Source organism: Salvelinus namaycush, chromosome 31 (genome assembly GCF_016432855.1).
Source record: "Salvelinus namaycush isolate Seneca chromosome 31, SaNama_1.0, whole genome shotgun sequence".
Classification (NCBI taxonomy): Eukaryota; Metazoa; Chordata; class Actinopteri; order Salmoniformes; family Salmonidae; genus Salvelinus; species Salvelinus namaycush.
In genome coordinates, this window is record NC_052337.1 from 22,081,991 (window position 1) to 22,106,304 (window position 24,314).

Genomic DNA, 24,314 nt, shown 5'->3' on the forward strand with positions numbered 1-24,314 from the left:
GCTCCGAGACAGGATTGTGTCGAGGCACAGATCTGGGGAAGGGTAGCAAAACATTACTGCAGCATTGAAGACCCCGAGAACACAGTGGCCTCCATCATTCTTAAACGGAAGAAGTTTAGAACCACCGAGACTCTTCCTAGAGCTGGCCGGCCGGCCAAACTGAGCAATCGGGGGAGAAGGCCTTGGTTGGGAGGTGCCCAAGAACCCGATGGTCACTCTGACAGAGCTCCAGAGCAAGAGGACAAGTACATTAGAGTGTCTAGTTTGAGAAACCGACGCCTCACAAGTCATCAACTGGCAGCTTCATTAATTAGTACCCGCAAAACACCAGTCTCAACGCCAACAGTGAAGATGCGACTCCGGGATGCTGGCCTTCTAGGCAGAGTTCCTCTGTCCATTGTCTATGTTCTTCTGCCCATCTTAATCTTTTATTTTTATTGGCCAGTCTAAGATATGGCTTTTTCTTTGCAACTCTGCCTAGAAGGACCGGGGCCTCCCACTCCTCTTTCTATTCTGGTTAGCGCCAGTTTGTGCCGTTCTGTGAAAGGAGTAGTACACGGGGTTGTACAAGATCTTCAGTTTCTTGGCAATTTCTCGCATGGAATAGCCTTCATTTCTCAGAACACGAATAGACTGACGAGTTTAAGAAGAACGTTCTTTGTTTCTGGCCATTTTGAGCCTGTAATCGAACCCGCTGATGCTCCAGATACTCAACTAGTCTAAAGAAGGACAGTTTTATTGCTTCTTTAATCAGGACAACAGTGTTCAGCCGTGCTAACATAACTGCTAAAGGGTTTCTAGTGATCAATTAGCCTTTAAAAATGATAAACTTGGATTAGCTAACACAACATGCTATTGGAACACAGGAGTGATTGTTGCTGATAATGGGCCTCTGTACACCTATGTAGATATAACATTTTAAAAAATCTGCTGTTTCCAGCTCTAATAGTCATTTACAACATTAACAATGTCTACACTGTATTTCTGATGAATTTGATGTTATTTTAATTGGACAAAAAATGAGCTTTTCTTTAAAAAACAAGCTTTTCTTTCAAAAACAAAAAAAACAACACATTTTTGAACGGTAGTGTACATTTGCAAACATTTCTAAAAACCTGTTTTTGCTTTGTTACTATGGGGTATTGTGTGTAGATTGACGAGGAGAAAAAAACTATTTAATCCATTTTAGAATAAGGCTGTAACGTAACAAAATGTGGAAAAAGCGAAGTGGTCTAAATTCTTTCCGAATGCACTGTAAATATATTAATATTAATTTGATATACTGTCATTCTAATTCCAACTGTAATGTTGGCATTGTACAACCGTCCTTTACTTTGGCATGTCGGCACACAATGGCAACAAGGGACAGAGATGAATCTGATCAGTGATTGTCTTCTGAAAGCTACTGGGAAGAGTCTCCAATAGTTCCTCATTGGGACTGGGCAAGAGGTGGAATGGGTATCCCGTCAGTACAGCAGAGAAAGTGAGAGTGTTGGAATGCGATGGAGGTTGATAGTGGAACGTTTTTGGGGTCAGGGGTCAATGACAGAGAGAGGGTAGGTCCCCACCTGGCCACGCTTTGTTGCGATCTGATGAAGAAAAGCAATGATAAACAGGACACGCAAACAAACACACGTCACGAATCACAGAGAACAAACACAAAGCACATAAGATATTAAGGCTGCTTTATAGAGACAAAGAAAAAGGCAGAAATATACATAAACACTGAGCAAAATAAACACTTTAAGCCAATAATACTACTACTACTACCACTACTACTGTTGAACAGGCATAGAGATACAGTGGTGCTAGTTATCCTTAAGACTTAATAAGAACATCAAAACACAGCAGAAAGAAACAGATCATGACAAGCACACGGAAGGAAGTTCAAAGTGAAAAAAGAGCAGAAACCTAACAGACTGAAAAAAATAGTAAAAGGACAGTTTTAGCTGTCCATCTTCTGTTTCTGACAAGAAGACCCAGAATGAGTTCCAAATTACACCCTGTTCCCTACATAGTGCATTCGTTTTGACCAGAGCCATATGGGCCCTGGTCAAAGTAAGTGCACTACATTGGTAAATGGGGTGCCATTTGGGACTCAAGCCTCATTTTCTGACAGGAGGTTTTTCCAGTGAGATGGCATTAAGGAGGACAAGACATGACGTTCGACAAGAGACACAGTTCTGTCTGTCTGTCTGTCTGTCGCATGCACGCACGCACTCACACGCACAGACACACTCACACACATGCACATACACACACTCACAAGGATGTATGTGCATATAGACAGCCATTCACACGCACACAATGAAGAGGCACACACACTCACACACCTCAAACGCACCTACATCAAATCAAACTACTGTTGCATGCAAAAACACCCTCTCAATAATGAGTGTGAATTTTCAATGGAAGAGTAAATAAGTGAACATATGCAAATGGTCAGAATAACAGGAAACTATTTATTTGGATAGTCCCAAGTAGATGGTTTGTAGATGTTCAATAACCTTCAACAACATTTCAACTAACCATCCACTAAACCGAACCCTAAATCTAACCTTAACCTAACCCTAAACTTAAACTTAATCCTAATCTTAACCCTTACCCTAACTCTTATTCTACAGCTAACCCTAACTGTAACCTTAGCAAGCAGTTGCTTATCAACAGATAGTATGATGACCATCTGTAGAGTATCTATATGGGACTATCTAAATAGAATGTGACCCAATAATCTACAGTAATATAATGAGGGTGAATCTATAGATGCGTAGCTATACAGGCTAACTAAGCAAAAAGCCTGAGAAATGAGCGTGAGGCTGCTGGCTACATGTTGTGCATAGGCTCTGTTGACTCGGATGGACAGACAGAGAGACAGACCGAACGAGAGACAGAGAGAGAGACAAACTGTCAAGAAAGACGAAAGAGACAGAGGGAAAAAAGCAGGCAATCAAAGGCATTACCCCATGAAGCTCCTGAAAGCAATCCAAGCCACAAGAGAAAGATGGAGGGACAGAATTAAATGAGAAAGAGACAGTCAGCGACACAGAAAACCATCCATATACAATAGGCTACAGTTCAGAAAAAGAGAGAAGAGTAAGATAGACAACAGCAATACTAATGTGGTACAATTGACTACTTCACAGGTTATTACACATTAGCCCCACCATGACACCACTGGGGTGCAAAATAACTGACTGAGCTGGTCGTGGGAGAGAATACACCATTTCCTTTTACTGGTCGGCATGCTTGAAAAGACTGGATTTCACCTCCCTTTATTGTCTTTGTGTGTACTTGTGCTTGTGTGTGCATGTCTGAGACTGTGTGTGTTACTTGCCATAGAAGTACCTGATAACATTTCCCTCAGTACCAGGGAGGGAGAGAACAACTGCTGTACATTAGCACTAAGACGAAGCCCCCGCCCACCTTCCCAGCTTAACCTCACGCTCATTAACCAAATCACACACATCCTATTACACAGATGGGAGGGGTGATTAAAGGTTAAAAGAAGAGTTTGAGCAACAACCCATTTCGGCAAATAACCACAGGCAAAGTGGTTTAGAGCCCCTGAGAGCTGTACAGAGAGGTTGGTTTGGGGGATTGTTTTGGGCTGTGGCGGATGAGTGAGTGCACCACCCAGACTGGCATATTTGTAGATGCGCCAGCTGGAGAGTCAGTGTGTTGACTGTGAGGTGACAACGTAGGGGAGAGGTGTTGTTGGCTGAAAAAGGATTTGAAACAGTAATAATACTGTAATCAATTTAAAGGGGCAATCAGGGATTGGTACATACATTTTTGGACTTAAGTTTCTCAATTTCTCCAGCCCCATTCCTCAGCTGTTTACCAAAACAAATGGTGAGGTGCCTGCTTTGTTTGGTTTTTCGAATCCCAGATTGCCCCTTTAACCCCACCTACAGCTGGCACAAGAACATACAGTACGTCAAATGTGTACTTACGAGCAGGCGAACGCCACCAGAGCTCCACTGACCACAATAAAGTCCAGGATGTTCCACAGGTCCCGGAAGTAAGAACCAGGATGGAGGAGCAGTCCCAGGTCTATCATCTACACACAGAGTTAAAGTCATAAGGAAGATGATACACATTATGAATGTTAATGGATGAATGTTACCACTTCAGCAAGGAGCCTGGGTCTTGGATATATTGTAATATAGCAGTATTTAAAAGGAAACCACCTCTAGGCAGCATTGCAGTGGAGCTAATTCTAGCTGCAACCTAAGAGAGTACCTCTGTGTGTTCAAACTGAGGAAACTGTTGTGTCTATTTCCAACCATTTCACCAGTATGACCTCTCACCTTAATCACCATCTCAAAGGTGAACACTCCTGTGAAGACGTAGTCCAGATACTTGAGCACCTGCAAATGATTGAATGTTCAGTCAGATGTCACACAGTCTTCTTTCCTCAAGACACACAGCAGGCAATCACCTTAGCAGCACTCAGCTCATATTTATTACTATTTTTGTTTCTGTAGCACTCTCACAAAGTATAACTTTCAGGTGATATTAGCAGAAATTCTAGAAGCTTCTGGCAGCTCAATCAGGCCTAATGAATCAGCTAGTCAGTTAGTCAGACTGAGAGGGTTCTGGGATTTGGAGGCAATTCCTTTAGTGCTAGTAGGGACTGCTCCTCAGGCCTCCGTACCCAAATACCCAGCTGTGTGTGTGTGTGTGTACTCTTGCAGGACTCACGTTGTTGCGTGGTGCATTGGCCTGCACAGGGTCCTCCGCAGCCAGGGCTATGCTGCTCATGGTGATGACCGACAGTATACACATTTCAAAGTAACGCAGGTTCACCACGTAGTGGCACAGCCGACGCACCCTGAACAGCACAGCACAGGTAATCTCACTGAGTGCACTCAACATACCCTCTCAAAACACTGACATAATACTGAGTGGCACCCAATATAGAAATGCAGAAACAGTTAGAGCCCAGACTAGACTAGCCAACAGGTTCCCTGTCTCAGGACATGACTTACGGGTTGGTCTGTCCAAACACAAACATGGAGCTGTAGGGGAGAATGTGTTTGGGGCCGTTCTTCAGCTCCTGCTCCAAGTCCTTCTTCTCCTCGTTCAGGGGGAGGCTCTCACAGTCTATGTTATCCACTATCAAAGAGAGAGTGAGTGCGAGAGTGAGAGAGAGAGATTACACTCAGAGAAAGAACTCATGATAGACCTTCACTACAACATAACCAACACACAGCTGATCAGGCACTGATCAGTCATACTAACCTAATGTTACACTACACTTTCACCCAAGTGTTTCCCCTGCAGCCTATGGCTGGGGAACTGACTGACTGGGGTACAGACTGGGGTATTGATAAAGGCAGGGGTTTTCAAACTAGGGTTCGCAGCCCCCTAGGGGTTGTGGGGATTTTCCCCCCACCATTGTTGTCACTGCGTCCAGCATGAAGGAAGTTAGAGGTTGTTTCACTAGCCCATGCTAACTGGGCTTAGCGCAATGACTGGAAGCCTACAGGAACAGTTAGCATGAAAACTGTTCCTGTTCATCCGACTCTAGGGAAATAGATCTATGGCTTCATTGCCAAAATCTTGAACTATCCCTTTAATATGGAGACAATTCTTAAGCAGGCCGTTTAAGTGGCAATTTACGGGATGGAAAAACTATTTCTGTGTCAACTTTAAAGACCAAAAACAGACAGAAAGCACACAAAAAAGATGTAACTATAATTTTCATAATATCATCTTTGAGAACTAACAATCAAATAAAAGCTAGACAGTCAGGGAGAATTGAAAATTAAAAAAAACAGGCATTCGGGGCACATGTCCATTAAAATTGTTCTAATGTTTGAGCAGAGGAACACAGCATTAGCCAAGGCAAAATGTATAGTTGTCTCTCAGCTCCATGCCAAAGTATAGAATTTCTGAAAATTGGCTTCAAAATTGCTACATTTTCTATAAGTTCAATGAGAAAATTTGAAGAATTGCTGAAAATGTGCTTTACAACAGCAACACTTTCTCTACGCCGCCAAGATGCCTTTCTAGGTAATAGACTATGTTAGAGTTTACACTTCCTCTTCCAATGAACTGTGAGGAGGTCAGAATAATGAATCTGTTTATCATTTTTAAATGTTAATTCTACTTGCCATTATCCTTCACAATTTGTTTTGCTAACATATGATGGGGGGGTCACTGGGTCGCTGGTTTGCCTTGGCGGTGGGTCCCTGGGCAAGAAAAGTTAAAAAACTCCTGGACTAAGATAGAGACTAGGGTACTGACTGGGTATGATGGTGGTCTCTCTGGATGGGGCGGTGATGGTGACAGGGATGTGGACAGTGTTGCTGTTCAGGCCTGCCTGGCTGGCTCTGTGGCTGTTCTTCTGGTTGTCAGCATCCTCTTGCTTCTCTCCAGCCTGCAGACCTGCAGGAGGCTGCACAGGACTGGTGGCCAAGCTCTCCCCTTGAGAGTCGGTCTGCCTGTCCCTGCAAAACATTCAAAACGCAGCCTGTGCACATCAGTGAAGCTCTGCGGTGATGACTTAGTAAAAAGAGGTAATTAAAGCACATTGAGAAAGTGTTGGTCAGTCAGCACTGGTCTCACCTGTGTCCTTGGTCCCTGTCTCCATTTCTCTCTCCGTTCTCTCTGCACTCGTCTCCATCCAGTGTTGACTGGGCCCTGACTATGCGTGAGCGGTGCTTCCTCCTTTCTCCGTTCTCCTCCCTGTGGCCCCGGCCCCTGCTCTCCAGTCTGTCCCTGGTAGCCAGAGCCCCGTCCCCCTGTCTGTCGGAGTGGTGGTGGCGGTCTTCCCTTCCCTCTCCCCCTCCGTTAACCCCCTCCTCTGGGGATCCAGCCTGGTGATGGTGCCTGTGGCCCTGCCCCCCCTCTCGACTATGGCTCCTCTCCCCCTTGACCTCTTTGGACCGGGGCCCGTCTGGGTGGTAGTGGTCCCTACTGCGGCTGTGGTGGGTGTGATGCCTGCTCTCCCCATTCTCCCCGTTCCTCTCCCGGTGACGGTAGTGCTTGCGTGGCTGTGGGCCGTGGGCGTCTCCTCCCTCTTGCTGGGAGTCTGCTCCGTCTCTGTCCTCCTCGGGGGGTCGGGGTTTGTCCCCGTTACCTGGCTCCACCACTAGGGGGCGGTCATTGTGGGTCTTCATGTCGGAGCGCAGGTGGAGGGCGGAGGAGACACGCAGACGCTCCTCGGGTTCCAGCTCGTTGAACAGAGCCTCGGAGCTAGCTCTCAGGTTGTTTCGACGCAGTTGGTTGGTGCGCTGCTCCCACACTGACATTATCTTATTGGCTCTCTGCTGCTCCTTACTGCAGGGCCAATGGACAGGGGAGGGGAACAAATATAAGGGGTGAGAGGGATACAGGGTGTTAGAGTGAAGTAGCAGCTCACCTGTAGCTCTCCTATTTTGGCATCAATGGTGTTTTATGTCATCCATAGCACAAGCATATTTTGCTATCAACCCATGAGCATCTGAGCTTCACAACTTGCACACAAAACAAATCGCTAATTTCTCCCATATGGTCTGAGTTGCTGTACAAACAACAGTGGGACTTTGCTGGCTGGAGACACAAGATGGTCTTTATGGATGTACCAACACAAATACTCCCCATAGTAAACTTGTCATGTACCACGCTTGGGTTTAAAACATGCTCACCCAAACCCTCTACAGATTCACACATGGGCTGCATCTGAAATGGCACCATATGCCCTATATAGTTCACTACTTATGACCAGAGCCCGGGTCAAAAGTAGTGCACTATGGAATAGGGTGGTGCCATTTGGGATGCACACTGGCCATGTTTGGACCAGAAGCACCACGGTTCCCTGTGAGGTCTAACAGGCATGTGAGAACATGTGATGGTTGCATTAAATCAAATCAAATGTTATTAGTCACATACACATATTTAGCAGATGTTATTGTGGGTGTAGCGAACTGCTTGTGTTCAAAGCTCCAACAGTGCAGTAGTATCTAACAATTCACAACAATACACACAAATCTAACAGTAAAAGAATGGAATTAAGAAATATATAAATATTAGGACGAGCAATTTGAGTGGCATTGACTAAAATACAGTAGAATAGAATACAATATATATATATATATATATATGAGATGAGTAAAGCAGTATGTAAACATTATTAAAGTGACCAGTGATTCCATGTCTATGTATATAGGGCAGCAGCCTCTAAGGTGCATGGTTGAGTAACCGGGTGGTAGCCGGCTAGTGATGGCTATTTAACAGTCTGATGGCCTTGAGATATAAACTGTTTTCCAGTCTGTCGGTCCCAGCTTTGATGCACCTGTACTGATCCCGCCTTCTGGATGATAGCGGGGTGAACAGGCCGTGGCTCGGGTGGTTGATGTTCTTGTTGATCCTTTTGGCCTTCCTGTGACATCGGATGCTGTAGGTCTACTGTTATGTTGTCTGCAAACTTGATGATTGAGTTGGAGGAGTGCGTGGCCACGCAGTCATGGGTGAACAGGGAGTACAGGAGATGACTGAGCATGCAGCCTTGTGGGGCCCCTGTGTTGAGGATCAGCAAAGTGGAGGTGTTGTTTCGTTAGGGATGTCATTTTCTCCTTGCGTATGCTTCCTGTTTCATCGATTTATCTGTTAGTACTGTAGATGACAACAGTTGACAATTCTCCAGTATTGTGAGCAGCCAGTCCTGACCTGCATAATGGGGGCAGCCAGCTTTCATCTCCATCCCCTCACACCAGCAGCTGAAAATACCTCACATTGATCTCCTAGTTCCTTTACTCTCTTAATGGTAAAGCTATCATGCCTGACAGACTAGACCACTTGAATAAACACAGAACAGGAAAAATGGGGCTGGACTCAGACAAAGGCTAGGTTTTACATGAACTTAATACCAAGGCCAAAATCTAGTGGATTAGTATGAAGTTGGGAGGGAAATATAGATTTCAAGGCAAGTAACCCTTTGTTCCCTCTGCCATGGGATATGGTATAATTTTTTCTATTTTTACCCTCTTTTTCTCCCCAATTTCGTGATATCCAATTACGATCCTGTCTCATCGTTGCAACTCTCCAAAGGGTTCGGGAGAGGCGAAGGTCGAGTCATGCGCCATGCCGCACTTCTTAACACCTGCTCGCTTAACCCGGAAGCCAGCCGCACCAATGTGTCGGAGGAAACGCTGTTGAACTGACGACCAAAGACAGCCTGCAGGAGCCCAGCCTGCCACAAGGAGTCGCTAGAGCGCGACGAGCCAAGTAAAGTCCGCCTGGCCAAACCCTCCCCTAACCCAGATAACGCTGGGCCAATTGTGCACCGCCCTTTGGGACACCTGGTCACAGCCGGTTGTGACACAGCCTGGGATCACACCCGGGTTTGTAGTGATGCCTGAAGCACTGTGATGCATTGCCTTAGAACGCTGTGCCACTCGGGAGGCCCGAAGGAATCATTTCAATGATGGTTTCTATGTACACATGTTTTTAGATGTTTTTGATTGTATGACTCTGTGTGTACAGTATGAATATACAGTTGAAGTCGGAAGTTTAAATAGACCTTAGCCAAATACATTTAAACTTAGTTTTTCACAATTCCTGACATTTAATGCTTGTAAAAATTCCCCGTCTTAGGTCAGATAGGATCACCACTTTATTTGAAGAATGTGAAATGTCAGAATAATAGTAGAGAGAATGATTTATTTCAACTTTAATTTCTTTCATCACATTCCCAGTGGGTCAGAAGTTTACATACACTCAATTAGTATTTGGTAGCATTGCCTTTAAATTGTTTAACTTGGGTCAAACGTTTCGGGTAGCCTTCCACAAGCTTCCCACAATAAGTTGGGTGAATTTTGGCCCATTCCTCATGACAGAGCTGGTGTAACTGAGTCAGGTTAGTAGGCCTCCTTGCTCGCACAAGCTTTTTCAGTTCTGCACACAAATTTTCTATGGGATTGAGATCAGGGCTTGGTGATGGCCACTCCAATACCTTGACTTTTTGTCCTTAAGCCATTTTTCCACAACTTTGGAAGTATGCTTGGGGTCATTGTCCATTTGGAAGACCCATTTGCGACCAAGCTTTAACTTCCTGACTGATGTCTTGAGATGTTGCTTCAATATATCCACATCATTTTCCACCTCATGATGCCATCTATTTTGTGAAGTGCACCAGTCCCTCCTGCAGCAAAGCACACCCACAACATGATGCTGCCACCCCCGTGCTTCACGGTTGGGATGGTGTTCTTCGGCTTGCAAGCCTCCCCCTTTTTCCTCCAAACATAACGATGGTCATTTATGGCCAAACAGTTATATTTTTGTTTCATCAGACCAGAGGACATTTCTCCAGAAAGTACGATATTTGTCCGCATGTACAGTTGCAAACGTAGTCTGGCTTTTTTATGGCGGTTTTGGAGCAGTGGCTTCTTCCTTGCTGAGCGGCCTTTCAGGTTATGTCGATATAGGACTCGTTTTACTGTGGATATAGATACTTTTGTACCTGTTTCCTCCAGCATCTTCACAAGGTCCTTTGCTGTTGTTCTGGGATTGAATTGCACTTTTCGCACCAAAGTACGTTCATCTCTAGGAGACAGAACGCGTCTCCTTCCTGAGCGGTATGACGGCTGCGTGGTCCCATGGTGTTTATACTTGCTTACTATTGTTTGTACAGATGACCGTGGTACCTTCAGGTGTTTGGAAATTGCTCCCTAAGGAACAACCAGACTTGTGGAGGTCTACAATTTTTTTTCTGAGGTCTTGGCTGATTTCTTTTGATTTTCTCATGATGTCAAGCAAAGAAGCACTGAGTTTGAAGGTAGGCCTTGAAATACATCCACAGGTACACCACCAATTGACTCAAATTATGTCATTTAGCCTATCAGAAGCTTCTAAAGCTATGACATCATTTTCTGGAATTTTCCAAGCTGTTTAAAGGCACAGTCAACTTAGTGTATGTAAACTTCTGACCCACTGGAATTGTGATACAGTGAATTATAAGTGAAATAATCTGTCTGTAAACAATTGCTGGAGAAATGACTTGTGTCATGCACAAAGTAGGTGTCCTAACCAACTTGCCAAAACTATAGTTTGTTAACAAGAAATGTGTGGAGTGGTTGAAAAACAAGTTTTAATGACTCCAACCTGAGTGTATGTAAACTTCTGTATGTATGTGTGACTAGTAAAGTTGCATTCTTTGTGTCACCTGTAACTCAAGACTCGACGGGCAGGGGAATAGATCAAACTCCTAAAAGACAAGAGGACGACATAGCATAGTAAGACAGACAACAAAAGCAATAGACAGACAGACAAACTTGTCTGTCTGTCTATGCAAGGCATAGACAAATAAGACATATCAGCGACAAACGGACATGTAAGCTGTGATTTTGGTATGAGAGAGATTACCGTGGACAAGATAGAAACATACACACAGATCAGCAACAACAACACCACAACGTTTAGAAATGAGAGTTGTTACTAATTGGCAACAAATGATCAAGACGTGTCAGGTAAGCAGCAAAGCCAAATTCATGTCATTTCAAAGAGGTCAGAGGTTAAATCAACGTAATGCTATGTTTCACTTTATTTGATTTGTCTAGTATGGCATACTACCCCTTGGCTACTGTACTATAATTCGTTTGGTCCTCACCCAGTGTGTTGAAGAAGTGAAACCCTGGGGTATAAAAAACACAAGCTGTAAAACTGACAAAATGTCTTGGGAATTGACCGTGCTCTGAGACATTTAATATTTATATAGCAATTATTCACTAAAGCTCAGGTTAAACTCTCATCATTTCAGACGTCAACACAGTGCAGACGAAAGCTGGCGCTATGCACAATGAAATATTCAGTATTCAGAAACACGCACACTGTCACACTCACACACATTTACACACATGCATGCATTTACACTCACGCACGCACACAGTTGCCTTAACTTCAGTAAATAAGACAAGTATTATTATTTGAAATCTCAATCTATAATGAGAGCCACCAGTGAGCCACCACTGGGTTCTCCAGTTTCAAGCTTATCTCAACACTCTGGGAGGACTGGAAGGATCACAAGAATGGAGAGAGTGATTTAATAGAGGGATTGGAAGGCTAGGTGGAGGAGGAGGGGAAAGAAGAGATGGAGAAGTGGATGGGGCGAGGAAGAGGGGGGAAAGGAGAGGAGGACCAAGGCGAAAGGGGAAGCAGAAGGAGGCGGGTATGGGCGAGAAGACGGGGAAGGAGAGGAGAGGGCGTAAAAATATTGTAACATTGTAACAGAGAGCAAAAACTCACGGTGAATGCACGCTGGAGACGGACGAGCTGCGAGAGAGTGCATCTCGATTTTGCTTTACAAAACTGCACATTCAGAACAAAAACAATAAAACAAACGAAAGAAAGGATGAGACACACACCAAAAGGATGTGGTGGGGAGAGGTGGACTCCATAAAGTGTCTGTCCACCTGTCCCCTCCACGAACAAGAAGGACTAGTCCAACAGAGCTACAACTACAGTAGTGGTTAACACTTCAGCAGTAGGGGTAGTGTACACTATACAGTATAGATAGTTTGTAGTACTGTACTTTGTAGTGCTGTACACCACACACTGTTACATACTGTGGTCAAGTGACTACGACGGGTGCAAATATATATTGATACTAAACCCCTTCACTGAAGTGTTACCAAAGACATAAAACTGAAAACTTTCGGAAGAAATAACAATCAAGTCAACGTAATTAAAGAAATGGTATCAAAGTGGATTTGCAAAGTTCAATACACAATGAGTTTACAAAGCCTTTCAAACGTAAGAGTGACATTTTCAATCAAACAGACAATGGTCTTTGTTAAAAAACATCATGATTACTTTTGTGAATAAAAGATGATTATGGATTCCCTTAATCAAAAGTAAAAAGCCTTGTAAAATTGCACATTACGCAGATATCTAAAATAAAAAAAATCCTCAGAAATGTCCTGGATCAACATAGCTTTGAAATAGACTGACAAATGAACCTCATTAAGGTTTAATCATTCTATGTTACAAAGATGAAAATCAGATAAAAGCACAGATAAAACAAGTGGCTATTTATGGCAAATCCATCTTCAAAAGCAATCATCAGGATTGATGCAGTAGGCTACTGTCAATCTAAAATGTGTTTATACATTATTCATCTTGGTTGACTAAGAACTAAAATAGTCTGTAATTTGGTCATCTGATTTCATTTTTTCAAAGATTTGTTTTCTGAAACTAACAACCATTCTGACCTAGACCCGTATCCACAAAGCATCTCAAAGTAGGAGTGCTGATCTTGGACCAGGTACCTCCTATCCATATTATCTTATTCATTATGGTGGTAAAGGCTAAAAGGATCCTAAATCAGAACTGCTACTCTGAGGGTCTTTTTCAATACGTGCCCGGGTCATTGGGCTCACAGTCAGGACACAGAGGACATGTCATAAACATCTAATAGACGATGTGTCCCACCTGGGCTGAGAATGACATTACTGATGCATTGTCATGTACAAACCAATGACTTATTGACTGTCAAAATGTTTTGTCAATATTCTTTATAGAGTACTGTTGTCAATAGAGCTCATCTTTACCTAGTACATAATGGCATCCCTAATGCTGAAAATTACACAATTCATGAATTAGTCCTATAGCCAATTCCAGTGGGGAGAGGGCATGGCTGCTTGGTTAGATACAGTAAATAGGTTATAGAAGATTGCTGATGTTGACAATGTTCTGATTGACTCCATCAGACTCTAATGCATGAATCAGTTATATTGATGATCACAAAATAAGACTGAACGGCCAATGAGAGAAACTACTGCTGACTGGAGATCCGTTTCAGATCAATCATCTACTACTGTCAGAAAGAGAAGGATCATCATCAAAGCACACACACATAGATAGAAACATGCCAGACATGTCAATTGTGTAGCTAGGAGAATGCAAATGGACAGAGGCCATAATCACAACAGAGACACATTGAGAGACAGTGATCAGAGCCAAGACACCAACAGCACATTGACCATATGCAGAACCAGCTATATCTGATACCTGACAATATAGCGAAATGCTGGTGACAGAATGGGGGGGACACAAAAGACCATGTTTGGAGAACATGGGATTGGGGGGTGGGCGACTTACGCAGCGATAGAGATGTTGGCTGCTGACATGGGGCTGACCTCCTTCACCTCCATGGCCTTCTGCAGGGCCAGCTTCTTATTGGCTTCTTCCTCCTGCTTCTCCTCATCCTGGACCAATAAACCATAAGGGATGGGTTACCAAGGGTCATTTTATTCAGAATTGTTCTTTAAAAGTTCCCTGGGTAGAATGTGGTTCCTTGGGTTCATCAGACTTACCTTGGTGAGCTCCTGTGCATTGGCGAGGTTGTCGACGGCGATAGCTAAGAAGACGTTCAGGAGCGTGTCTGGTTGGAACTAAGCTCAGGAAAAACCTTGACACAATTTTAGTGGATTTCACGGCTGAGCCGTGGTGCATTGCAACCAAACATCAGCAACAGACCGGGTGTGGTGGAAATGTGCGAGGTGGAAATGGACAGAATTCACTGGGGGAGCCCTCCTAAGGGGGTCCAGGAGCATGCCCCCCCCCCCCCCACGGAAATAATTTGTCAAAGTTTACAGCTCTCATTGCAGCACTTGACATGAGATATTTATATTTAACTGTATGAATATTTCAGGCAGATTAAATCTCTGATATCCATGCAATGGCACGACTCGGAGAGTCAGAGAGGATACAGTTTCCAAAGAGTGTGAGGACGATGAAGTAGACCGAGGAGAACATTCCCCGCCGTACGCCCCCCTGGGACTCAATACCATGATACATCACTGCATTCCAATCCTCGCCAGTCAAAATCTGCCATTGGCCGTTGAGATAGAATAGAAAATGTAGTTGTTGTTCAGTGTATGAAATGAAGAATACAAAATATTTAGTTATATTGTAGGGTCAACATTTCAACAATTAATACTTTAAATAAAAGTATAACACAGGCTAACAGAAAGATGAGTAATTTGGAAACAGAGACAAAAAGTAGTTAGACCAACAAATTCCACTAATTGCAAATTATCTTTGTTCAAAACACAATTATTTAATCTAGTCCAACATTCCGAAGGATAGAGCTCCAGAGTGAAAGGCCAAATTAGTTGGTTCATTAAATGGAGAGAAGGAGACCGAGTACCTGGAAGACGGTGAGAATGGCCGCCGGGAAAGTGTCGAAGTTGGTCGTCGGCGTCTCCTCTTCAAAATTAAACCTTGGAGAAAGAACAATGGACAGATTGAGTCAAATCGAAGACGTTTGGCCTGAGAGAGGACAGGTAGGACGTTCAGAATCAGATACATGGGTTTCCATCTACATGTAGGTTTGAGCGTAGTGCATTTTATGGTCACAGCAGTTGAAATGTGTAAATCCATTATCATGACATTTGCAGTCATTGGATATGCTACAACAACCCTGAATTACTTAATGTTTGCCAACTGACATCAACTGGCAGACATTCTCTTCAACAAATAAACAGTTATAACTAATTCAATGCAACAACAGATCTCCATCCTGTTGTTTATCAGTACAAATACACATAGTATGCACACTCTTGGCTACCGTAAGCTTCAATACATGTTTTCTTAGCATCGGAAGGATTCCATCAAAAACACCCAAACATTACAACATGCACATAGAAACTGCACTGAACAATTATTTATTTCCTTGACTGTCATTGTTTGAGTGATTTCTTTATGTAGATGGCAGGACCTGTGCCCAAGAACACCAAGGTAATCTGCCTAAATGACCTCCGACCCATAGCACTCACGTCGGTAGCCATGAAGTGCATTGAAAGGCTGGTCATGGCTCACATCAACACCCAGAAACCCTAGACCCACTCCAATTTACATTCCGCCCCAACAGATCGACAGATGACGCAATCTCTATTGCACTCAACACTACCCTTTCCCACCTGGACAAAAGGAACACCTATGTGAGAATGTTGTTCATTGACTACAACTCAGCGTTCAACACCATAGTGCCCTCAAAGCTCATCACTAAGCTAAGGACCCTGGGACTAAACACATCCCTCTGCAACTGGCCGCCCCCCAGTTGGTAAGGTTAGGCAACAACACATCTGCCACGCTGATCCTCAACACGGGGGCCAATCATGGATGCGTGCTCAGTCCCCTCCTGTATTCCCTGTTCACCCATGACTGTGTGGCCAAGCATGACTCCAACACCATCATTAAGTTTGCAGATGACGGGGCCTCCCGGGTGGCGCAGTGGTCTAGGGCACTGCATCGCAGTGCTAACTGCGCCACCAGAGTCTCTGGGTTCGCGCCCAGGCTCTGTCGCAGCCGGCCGCGACCGGGAGGTCCGTGGGGCGACGCACAATTGGCATAGCGTCGTCCGGGTTAGGGAGGGTTTGGCCGGTAGGGATATCCTTGTCTCATCGCGCTCCAGCGACTCCTGTGGCGGGCCGGGCGCAGTGCGCGCCAACCAAGGGGGCCAGGTACACGGTGTTTCCTCCGACACATTGGTGCGGCTGGCTTCCGGGTTGGAGGCGCGCTGTGTTAAGAAGCAGTACGGCTGGTTGGGTTGTGCTTCGGAGGACGCATGGCTTTCGACCTTCGTCTCTCCCGAGCCCGTACGGGAGTTGTAGCGATGAGACAAGGTAGTAATTACTAGCGATTGGATACCACGAAAATTGGGGAGAAAATGGGATAAAAAAAAAAAGAAAAAAAAAAAAAAAAGTTTGCAGATGACACAAAGGTGGTAGGCCTGATCACCGACAGCGATGAGACAGCCTATAGGGAGGAGGTCAGAGACCTGGCAGTGTGGTGCCAGGACAACAACCTCTCCCTCAACGTGATCAAGACAAAAGAGACGACATGAAAAGGAGGGCCGAGCACACCCCAATTCACATCGATGGGGCTGTAGTGGAGCAGGTTGAGAGCTTCAAGTTCCTTGGTGTCCACATCACCAACAAACTATCATGGTCCAAACACACCAATACCATCATGAAGAGGGCACAACAACGCCTATTTTCCCTCAGGAGACTGAAAAGATTTGACATGGGTCCTCAGATCCGCAAAGATATCTACAGCTGCACCATCGAGAGCATCCTGACTGGTTGTATCACTGCCTGGTATGGCAACTGCTCGGACTCCGACCGCAAGGCGCTACAGAGGGTAGTGTGTACGGCCCAGTACATTACTAGGGCCAAGATTCCTGCCATCCAGGACCTCTATACCAGGCAGTGTCAGAGAAAGGCCCTACAAATTGCCAAAGACTCCAGCCACCCTAGTCATAGACTGTTCTCTCTGCACATGGCAACCGGTGCCATAGCGCCAAGTCTAGGTCCAAGAAGCTTCTTAACAGCTTCTACACCCAGGCCATAAGACTGCTGAACAGCTAATCAAATGGCTACCCAGACTATTTGCGTTGACCCCCCCCCCCCCCCCCCTTTTTTTTACTCTGCTGCTACTCTTTGTTTATTATCTATGCATTGTCACTTTACCCCTACCTACATGTACATATTACCTCGACTAACCTGTACCGCCGCACATTGACTCGGTACCGGTACCCCCTGTATATGGCGTCATTATTGTTGCTTTTTTATTTTTAACTTTAGTTAATTTTATAAATATTTTCTTAACTCTTATTTTTCTTTAAACTGCATTGTATGGTTAAGGGCTTGTAAGTAAGCATTTCACAGTAAGGTCCACACCTGTTGTATTCGGCACATGTGACAAATAAGATTTGATTTGATTTGACAGTATGATGTAGAATTAGAATTAGGAGAAGAAACAAAAACAGAGTTCAAGACCCAGGCGTTCACATTATTACTGTACCTTGTTACAGTTACATTACAGTCTCTCTATCTCTCTGTCTGACTCTCTATTTCAAACCTGCTCTTTGAAACCTTTACACACACACTCCTACACACACCAACAGAACCTTGTATAATGTTATACACAGGTACAATAGAGTTCTGAGAGAATGTGGGGATCGACACTGTGCATTCCAAGGCTTCAGGTGAGGAGTGGTTTAAGAGATGGCGGTGAAGGTTGTTATATATGACAGTCATAAAATAATACAGAGCCATGCAACACCAGGAAACACAAGCCACCATGGAGGGAGCCACACAGCTCCATAGCTCCAACCTTTACAGCACTCCTGATGTGATGCCTGAACTATCTACATGGTATAGTGCAGAAAAACAGACAGATTGCTTCCCAAATGGCACCCTATTCCCTTCATGGTGCACTACTTTTGACTAGGGCCCATAGGGCTCTGGTCAATAGTAGCACACTATAAAGGCAACAGTGTGCCATTTGGGAGGCAGTCAGAGAATGAGGACATGTAGAAGAGACCTGAACATCAGAGGTAGCTGTGTGTCTGTAGCTGTGACTATAGTTATTACACAAAACAAGACAGGTCAACATCCTACATTACAGTCAATGCAAAGCTCAGCGGAATAGAGGTAAAAAACAGATACTTTTAAATTGAGTAAATAAATAATATAGGCTGTAAGCAATAAGACATGCCCAAGTATTTTGTGAAAACCTGTTGTGATTCATCTTAGCAGCACACACATTCATTCACAAGGTTATCCAGGTCCTTTGTATGACCTCACACACACACCACACACACACACACACACACACACACACACACACACACACACACACACACACACACACACACACACACACACACACACACACACACACACACACACACAGAGAGAGAGAGAGAGAGAGAGGAAATGCTGCTCTATCGAGTTGTCAAGAACACCCACCCCATCTTAAAATGACCTCCTCCATTTTGAGGAACAAACGTGGCAAAACCCGAGTCCGCAGTCTTGGAACTGAAGAAGATGTGAAGAAGTGAGAGAATGAAATAAAGATGCAATGCGGAGATGTATGGTCATCCCACAGAACAAGCACAAACCCCATTTCATAGATAAATGCTACTTATGATGATCCTTCAATTCTAACATGGTCAAATGCTTACCGTCCCCTGCAACCGACTGATCATTTGTTTTCTCCACTTCATACAGTACATGTGTTCAGAGAAGATGCACATTTTCATAGGAGCACTTTTTTTCATACAGTTTTGTCAATTGTTGAACAATATCAATATCCATCAAAACAATGTTGATGGATGTACCTTAGCACTTGCAATAGCTGTTACATACAGTCATACACTGAGTATAACAAACATTTGGAACACCTTCCTAATATTGCGTTGCACCCCCCCACCCCCCTTTTGCCCTCAGAACAGCCTCAATTCATTGCGGAATGGACTATACAAAGTGTTCCACAGGGATGTTGGCCCATGTTGACTCCAATGCTTCCCACAGTTGTGTACAGTTGGCTGGATGTCCTTTGGGTGGTGGACCATTCTTTTTCTTCTTTTTTTTTTTATATATATAATTATTTATTACAAAAAACACAAGGAAGGGGTAACATTAAAGTATTAGAACATGAAGGACAAACAATACAGCATCAAGACACTATCAAACATGTATCAGTCTTTCCGCAACAGAGCCATCCTTATGTGTGAGGGTGCGTGTGTGTGCATGATAGTGATATAAAATATATGTCATAGTTTCCTTTTTCATGATCACAATCTTGTGAAACCCGAACCCTCCAAGATCCCCCCACAGTTCCCCTATAGCTGTCCCTCAACCATTCGAGACCCCTCCCACAGTCCCCCCCCCCAGAAAAAAATAAAATAAAATACAATGAATTCCATTCCCCACCCCCACAACCAAGAGAATGAACTAAAGAGAATAAAGGAAAAGACAGAAGAAAACAGCACAACAATGCAATTTTGAAAAACAAAATAATCCATTTAAAACAAAGGACATCAAGGACAACTGAAATCATAACAGCAATGCCAACTTTATATGTTTGTGTGCATGTCTGGCACTACTACATGTATGTGTGTGCTCTTGTATGTGTTTATTTTAATGAGAGTGTGTGTATATGCATGTGTACAAACACCTGCACGGCATCAGCCTCAGGCAACCGGCATTAGTTGTAAAAACACGGCCCCTCAGTGTCATTCAAATGTACTTTTATTATGTTTTATTTTGACTTTTTTCCCCCTTTATCTTTTGACAATCCTTCTCTCTCACACAGCAACTCCACTCCCACTTGTCTCCAATTCCACATACCAACCCTCAGCTTCCCTCAGCCCATCCCATCTATCTCTGCTGGCCACCCACTTCGTGTTTCTACGCAACACATATCTTTCAACTATGCTATGATGTTTAACGTACAATTTCAATCAATCTAATTGAATAGAATCTACGGATTGCGTGTTGAAGATAAATACTTATACTAAGAGTATTATAATATTAGTAATTGGCTCTCCACATCTCCTAACATTACTATTTCTAGGGTCAATTTTAGATCTATGCATTTTCAGCCATTCCAGAAACAGGCTACCTGAGGGCAATACCAAAATAAATGGTCTATTGATTCTGTATCCTCACAACAACAAGAACGGTGGACCATTCTTGATACACCAAGCAGTGATGCAGTTCTTGACATAAACCGGTGCGCCTGGCACCTAATACCATACCCCATTCAAAGGCACTCTTAAGGATCGTACCCTTTTTTTCAATTTTCACCTAAAATAACATACCCAAATCTATACCCCTGTAGCTCAGGACCTGAAGCAAAGATATGCATATTCTTGATACAATTTGAAAGGAAACACTTTGAAGTTTGTGGAAATGTGAAATTAATGTAGGAGAATATAACATATTAGATCTGGTAAAAGATAATACAAACAAAAAAACATGCATTTATTTTTGTTCCATCATCTTTGAAATGAAAGAGAAAGGCCATACCTTCAGATAGGAGTCTAGGTGTACTTTAGATTTTGGTCACCAGATGACAGCAGTGTGTGTGCAAAGTTTCAGACTGATCCAGTGAAGACTTACATTACTGCACAATATTTTGTATCAAGTCTGCCAGGAGCTTGCCCAAATGTGCTGAATTGGTCAATTTAAACATTTTCAAGTACATACCTATAGAGAACATAAAAAAATGCTATGGTAATAAAAAATGTCAGGATCAGGAGATCATCAGAGAAGGAGAATGAGAAGATCATCAGGATGGAAGTGATGGGGATGTGAGAGGACAAAGTGTGAGGAGAAGTGATGGGGTCGTGTGAGGAGAAGAGCATCAGAGGAAGTGATGGGGTCGTGTGAGGAGAAGAGCATCAGAGGAAGTGATGGGGTCGTGTGAGGAGAAGAGCATCAGAGGAAGTGATGGGGTCGTGTGAGGAGAAGAGCATCAGAGGAAGAGATGGGGTCGTGTGAGGAGAAGAGCATCAGAGGAAGTGATTGGGTCGTGTGAGGGAAGAGCATCAGAGGAAGAGATGGGGTCGTGTGAGGAGAAGAGCATCTGAGGAAGTGATGGGGTCGTGTGAGGAGAAGAGCATCAGAGGAAGAGATGGGGTCGTGTGAGGAGAAGAGCATCAGAGGAAGAGATGGGGTCGTGTGAGGAGAAGAGCATCAGAGGAAGAGATGGGGTCGTGTGAGGAGAAGAGCATCAGAGGAAGAGATGGGGTCGTGTGAGGAGAAGGACATCAGAGGAAGAGATGGGGTTGTGTGAGGAGAAGAGCATCAGAGGAAGAGATGGGGTCGTGTGAGGAGAAGAGCATCAGAGGAAGAGATGTGGTCGTGTGAGGAGAAGAGCATCAGAGGAAGAGATGGGGTCGTGTGAGGAGAAGAGCATCAGAGGAAGGAAGGCATGGGGTGGTTGGATGGGGAGGAGGGCACATACGGTTACCACAGCAACCAGCTCTATAAACAACTCATGTACCCTGCTTAGAGAGCCGATGGTGGTGGTGTGTGTGAGAGAGATATTAAGCATGGGCGTGGTAAATTGTAGATTGTCCACCTGCAGATATGCAGCCTTTTCCCTCGTTCCCTTCTTCCCTTTCTCTTTCTAGGTTGGCACACTGGTGGCAGTGGCGGCCGCATGCTCTGAGGCCACTGTGCAGAACTCCAGTGTTTACTCTGATAATAGGGATTGGATGTTGTTGTTTCGCCCCCCAAGCCATCTACAGAGACTTCATTAAATCAATCCTCAAACAGAGGCTTGTGAGAGGAGGCTCTGATACACTGCGATGGATTCTGCCACCAAACCCTCTCCTCCACCCCCCACCGCCTGAGACAATAGCTCTGCTCTGTGGAGAATGGGAGGAATATGCTCTAGATAACAACGAGAAGGGAACGCAGGCGTTGGATCCGCTTCCATTAAAGTGGTCACACTCTAAATTAGAGTATTGAGAGGTTCCCTGAAGCACGTGAGGGATTCAATACAAAGCACACCTATAAAACACCATCTCTATCTAATAGAGTAAGTAATAATCAAATGTTTATACACTGCTCAAAAAAATAAAGGGAACACTTAAACAACACAATGTAACTCCAAGTCAATCACACTTCTGTGAAATCAAACTGTCCACTTAGGAAGCAACACTGATTGACAATAAATTGCACATGCTGTTGTGCAAATGGAATAGACAAAAGGTGGAAATTATAGGCAATTAGCAAGACACCCCCAATAAAGGAGTGATTCTGCAGGTGGTGACCACAGACCACTTCTCAGTTCCTATGCTTCCTGGCTGATGTTTTGGTCACTTTTGAATGCTGGCGGTGCTTTCACTCTAGTGGTAGCATGAGACGGAGTCTACAACCCACACAAGTGGCTCAGGTAGTGCAGCTCATCCAGGATGGCACATCAATGCGAGCTGTGGCAAGAAGGTTTGCTGTGTCTGTCAGCGTAGTGTCCAGAGCATGGAGGCGCTACCAGGAGATAGGCCACTACATCAGGAGACGTGGAGGAGGCCGTAGGAGGGCAACAACCCAGCAGCAGGACCGCTACCTCAGCCTTTGTGCAAAGAGTAGCACTGCCAGAGCCCTGCAAAATGACCTCCAGCAGGCCACAAATGTGCATGTGTCAGCATATGGTCTCACAAGGGCTCTAAGGATCTCATCTCGGTACCTAATGGCAGTCAGGCTACCTCTGGCGAGCACATGGAGGGCTGTGCGGCCCCACAAAGAAATGCCACCCCACACCATGACTGACCCACCGCCAAACCGGTCATGTTGGAGGATGTTGCAGGCAGCAGAACGTTCTCCACGGCGTCTCCAGACTCTGTCAGGTCTGTCACATGTGCTCATGTGCTCAGTGTGAACCTGCTTTCATCTGTGAAGAGCACAGGGCGCCAGTGGCGAATTTGCCAATATTGGTGTTCTCTGGCAAATGCCAAACGTCCTGCACGGTGTTGGGCTGTAAGCACAACCCCCACCTGTGGACATCGGGCCCTCATACCACCCTCATGGAGTCTGTTTCTGACCGTTTGAGCAGACACATGCACATTTGTGGCCTGCTGGAGGTCATTTTGCAGGGCTCTGGCAGTGCACAAAGGCGGAGGTAGCGGTCCTGCTGCTGGGTTGTTGCCCTCCTACGGCCTCCTCCACGTCTCCTGATGTACTGGCCTGTCTCCTGGTAGCGCCTCCATGCTCTGGACACTACGCTGACAGACACAGCAAACCTTCTTGCCACAGCTCGCATTGATGTGCCATCCTGGATGAGCTGCACTACCTGAGCCACTTGTGTGGGTTGTAGACTCCGTCTCATGCTACCACTAGAGTGAAAGCACCGCCAGCATTCAAAAGTGACCAAAACATCAGCCAGGAAGCATAGGAACTGAGAAGTGGTCTGTGGTCACCACCTGCAGAATCACTCCTTTATTGGGGGTGTCTTGCTAATTGCCTATAATTTCCACCTTTTGTCTATTCCATTTGCACAACAGCATGTGCAATTTATTGTCAATCAGTGTTGCTTCCTAAGTGGACAGTTTGATTTCACAGAAGTGTGATTGACTTGGAGTTACATTGTGTTGTTTAAGTGTTCCCTTTATTTTTTTGAGCAGTGTATCTAACATGAAAACCACTAAATAACCTATATAACCAATGAGAGTGAAGTTAAGACGAAAGGGCCTACCACTGGGAAAAATTTGGTTGGATTTTTAAAAAAAATCCTTGTTATTTCAGCTTACTTTATCAATGGAATCAAGTTGCATCAACGTGGCAGGTTCCAACAAGTGAATAAAAATGAATACTAAACACAATCCCCCCCCAAAATAATTCCTACTGCATTATCTTTCCATCCCCATTGTTCGTATGAGCATTTGATTTGAGCATTTGATATCCAAGATGGCGTAGCAGTCAGATGTGTGTTTGTCTTTGTCTTATCCCGTGTCTTATCCCATGTAAATAGCCGTTTTTTTCCGTATATATTTTAATCTCAATTTCTATCTACGAACAAAATATACTTTCCTG

At 44.4% G+C, this 24,314-nt stretch overlaps 1 protein-coding gene across 1 annotated transcript in view; it reads right to left on the reverse strand.

Moving 5' to 3' along the window:
- Positions 1-24,314, reverse strand: part of LOC120025510 (voltage-dependent N-type calcium channel subunit alpha-1B-like) — a 207,616-nt gene that overhangs the window by 45,114 nt on the left and 138,188 nt on the right. The window contains exons 15-25 of the mRNA XM_038970078.1: positions 15,134-15,206; positions 14,694-14,811; positions 14,298-14,365; positions 14,083-14,189; positions 12,229-12,291; positions 6,574-7,287; positions 6,253-6,455; positions 4,992-5,118; positions 4,705-4,834; positions 4,311-4,370; positions 3,954-4,060 (exon numbers count right to left, since the gene is read on the reverse strand). Coding sequence (XP_038826006.1) covers positions 3,954-4,060; positions 4,311-4,370; positions 4,705-4,834; positions 4,992-5,118; positions 6,253-6,455; positions 6,574-7,287; positions 12,229-12,291; positions 14,083-14,189; positions 14,298-14,365; positions 14,694-14,811; positions 15,134-15,206 — 1,770 coding nt within the window. The remainder of the gene's footprint in view (positions 1-3,953; positions 4,061-4,310; positions 4,371-4,704; positions 4,835-4,991; positions 5,119-6,252; positions 6,456-6,573; positions 7,288-12,228; positions 12,292-14,082; positions 14,190-14,297; positions 14,366-14,693; positions 14,812-15,133; positions 15,207-24,314) is intronic.